The sequence below is a fragment of the Tripterygium wilfordii genome, chromosome 4 (assembly GCF_013401445.1).
Source record: "Tripterygium wilfordii isolate XIE 37 chromosome 4, ASM1340144v1, whole genome shotgun sequence".
NCBI classification, from domain to species: Eukaryota; Viridiplantae; Streptophyta; class Magnoliopsida; order Celastrales; family Celastraceae; genus Tripterygium; species Tripterygium wilfordii.
This window is the reverse complement of record NC_052235.1, coordinates 15,198,807-15,202,599: the sequence shown is the minus strand read 5'-3', so window position 1 is coordinate 15,202,599 and position 3,793 is coordinate 15,198,807. Positions and strand designations below refer to the sequence as shown.

The window sequence follows — 3,793 nt, the reverse complement described above, 5'->3', positions numbered from 1 at the left end:
ATCTAAACAGATTAATACGGTTTTGTGGTTGAAAGAATATATGGAAATAATTCAAATCAGTCAATCAAATTCTTGATTTATTTTGAGGGTATTTGATTGATATTAAAAATCTTATTATTATTAATACTAATTATCGGTAGTAAAATCGGCTCGGCCTATCGGTCAGACTAGTTCATCAGCTTTGTTTTCAGTAAAGGCGGACCGTCTGTATAAAAATGACTTGTATAAAAATAAATTTTAACAAATAAAAATGTGTTGTGGTCCATTAAACTTAATTAAAAAAAAAAACACTTATACACAAATCCAATTTAAGCAATGAAACTTATATATTTTCGTAATGAATAGTCGGACCACTTCAACAGTTCAACGTTCAGACAAACATTGAAAAATAAAAGAACATAAGAGCGTGGAGAAAACGCAAAATAACATGAGAACCCGGCCGATACCCTCATCTTTTTTCTTTTTAAACAGGATAAGGAACCCCAAAGCCGCTTTTCACACAAGACAAATTTGTCTCCATGTGTTTTTTTTCATGGTTATCTTGAGGTCTTCAATTTATCCCCCATTTTTTGATTCCATTCATATGTAGTGTTAGATGTTAATCAATGATTACACCACATACTACATGGATTAAGGGTCAAAATGAAGGTTCATAAATTGTGGGGTATTTAGTATTGTTCATCTTACCCTGTCGATAAGAGGCGAAGTCTGATCATGTAAGTGAGGGGGTCAGTTCAAAAGGTTTTAAATAACCCTAAGAAGGGGCGGAGCTACATGTAGGCGAGGTCGCGAGGGTATGTTGTTGCCTACATTCAATTTTTGCAAACTTATCTAGTGATATTTTAGTAATTTTATAATTTGACTTATTTATCATAAATTTTGTAAACCTGTAGATCGAATGCCTCTTTCGTTGATTTCCTTCCCTTGCCTCTTCTGTTGTACACTTCTAAAGTCTCAAAGGTCTTAATTAATAGTTAATTCAAAAAAATTTCAGAGAACGCTGCTCTCGGATCTCGTATGGCTTTGCCCCACCTAAGATAAAATTCTACATCCATCCCTCTTTACATTATGTCCAGACTTCACCCCTGTTGTCGATCTTGTCAATTCAATGCAACACATCGAATGGATTTATTCGATTTTTCAAATATAACCCAGCTGGTGGATACGATTGGATTTTTCAAGTAACCGACTCCAAAACTGGTCTCATATTCATCTTTTATAAATGAGTGCAAAGAGTAGTCAATCGTTGTCAGAACTGATTCAACACATTTGTCCTGAATGCGATATATTGTTCATTCATCTTTTTGTAAAATTACTACAAAGAGTAGTCAATCGTTTTGACTCAAGTATTGTCATATTAAAATGATAATTTTTTTAACTTTTTTCTTTTATTAAATTAAAATGTTTAAATATTCAAAAGTGAAAAAATGAAAGAGATAGTTTATATATTTTGGAATATTAGAAATTGTATTTGAATTATATTAGGATTCTAACTATTTCTATGAATTGAATTTGGTATATTTAATAATTTATTATTTAATTTATTGAATGAGGAATCATATAAGGAAAAATTAGTGATAAGTCCATCTCTTAAAAGTGTTATTCCAACAAGTACACTCTTTTATTCCATAAAGTCCATAAAATTTAAAATACTATTCCCAAAAGGAAAAAAAATTAAAATATATAATTTTATTGTCTAAAATACCCTCATCTTCATCCTCAAACATGGCACAAGCCGTGATTCTCCGTCGGAATCTTCGTCTTCGTCTCTATCGCCAAAAGCTTCGTCCTTGCCGTCCTTGGCTTACTCGAAAATTCTATGACATTGAATATGTATACACACAATATGTTGGAATGACAAGAGCCCCACGTATAAATTATTTCAGGTCCCACGTACAAGAAGATTAAAAGTTGACTACTATATATAGACCTCATGCCTCTTATCCTCTTCAAGTCATTTCAAGTTAAGTCATTTCCATAACGCTGAGTTAGGGAGTTCCTCAGTTACAAAAAAAAAAAACAAAAAAAAAAAAAAAAAACGGAATATAATTCCTTATAAATTATTTCAGCCGCATGTATGAGAAGATTAGAAGTTGCCAAAAAATCGAATATCATTCCTCATAAATTATTTCGGGTCCCACGTACAAGAAGATTACAAGGCGACTACTATATATAGATCCTCATGCCTCCTGCGTACCCTCATCAAGCCATTTCAAATATAGGTCATTTCGATATGGGTCGTTCTCTTCACCGTGCTTTGTTTTCGTTGTCTTCATTTCAATAAATTCTTTTATACATATAATATATGTATGTATAATAGTATAACATATTTATGTTTATAGAGTCCATCGTAACCGTCGTGAAGCTACGAAGCCTACAATATCCTAACTGATTACTTCGTTGTATTGACAGCTGCTTGTCCGTTAATATCTCCGTATGAAGTTACTACCTTCATTCCAACAAAACAGACTTCTACCATGGATGATGTTAAGGTGATGTGCATGAAAGACCCCAACTACAATTTAACCATCAAAGATGGCAGGGTGGTTTTTGCTCGCGCTTCTTCAAATGCATGTCAGGTCTGTATGAATACCAGAGCTCATGATTTTTGGACAAAATTTTTGGGTTCCAAATCAATTAATGATCTATTTTCTTGTTTTGGAAATCTCAGCTTAATCGACATGCATTCTGTTCTGATTTCTATGTCAATTTATGAAATTGTTGTTGCAGCACTGGTGCAAGCATGAGGAATATGCCAAGGGAAAGGTGGACAAATATGGCCGCAAAGCATTTGCTCTTGTTAATAATGGTACTGGTCAGGCCCTGAAACATTATGCAGACGGTAAACATGTAAGAAGTCTGCAACAACTTACTTTTTTTTCTTTTTTTTTTTCCTTTGGATCCATATTTCTTTTTTACTCACCAAGCTAGCGCGCTCTATTATGTTATATGGAACTGATCATCTTGTCCTCTAGATATTCTATATAAATATCGATCAAAATTTTCATCATTTGCAGGTGGAGCTGGTGGACTTCGATCCCAGTGATTTGGACGAGTCTCTACTTTGGACGGATGGATCTTCGTGGGGCAAAGGTTATAGTCCTATCTGGATGATTAACAATGTTAATATGAATTTGCAAGCTAAAGATGGGGTTGTCCATAGTGGCTCTACAGTTCAGATAGCGAATTGGAATGGTGGTGGACCTAACCAGCTCTGGAAAATTGTCCCCTATTGTAAGTTTCTTGGAAGACAAGAGTTGTTATGCACACTCAGTAACTCCCCTTAATTTGATTGAGGATATTGCATGCATTCATAGGATTAAAATGCCCTTTTTTGTACAAAATTGCAGGAGGAGGAAGTCGCTATGATATTGCCAATAGCCATCTATCTACATATATGGATATGTGTATGTATGTATGTATGTATATTCGGAATAAAACCTTGTTGTGTAACAATATAGCTGTTACAACACTTATGCTGCCGTATATAATATTATATATATACTTGGAATAATAACTCTTGTTTGCTTATATAATTATCTCGATAATTCTATGACAATTAACTTTGTAGTTGCCTAAATTATTTTTCTGTTGGGCTTTTTTGTGTGTAAAATGCTCGTTGTGTGTGGAGACCCGGCTTAATGACCCAACTCAAATGTGAATATGAAAGTGAATTTTTTGGGAGGCTTACGCATGTGAGGGTCGACTGCTCAGTATATAGTTAGGGTTTAAGAGTGTGGATGTAACTCTAAAGTTGCGTGTTGTACTTTTTTTCTTAATAGTGAAAATCTCT

The 3,793-nt window shown here is 33.9% G+C and overlaps 1 protein-coding gene across 1 annotated transcript; it reads left to right on the top strand.

Moving 5' to 3' along the window:
• The first annotated feature begins 2,422 nt into the window (after positions 1-2,422).
• On the top strand, positions 2,423-3,428 carry LOC119998002 (ricin B-like lectin EULS3). Its single transcript, XM_038845269.1, has 4 exons — positions 2,423-2,579; positions 2,731-2,850; positions 3,018-3,234; positions 3,351-3,428. Coding segments are annotated over exons 1-4 (441 nt in total). The 5' UTR covers positions 2,423-2,477; the 3' UTR covers positions 3,353-3,428.
• Positions 3,429-3,793: the final 365 nt, after the last annotated feature.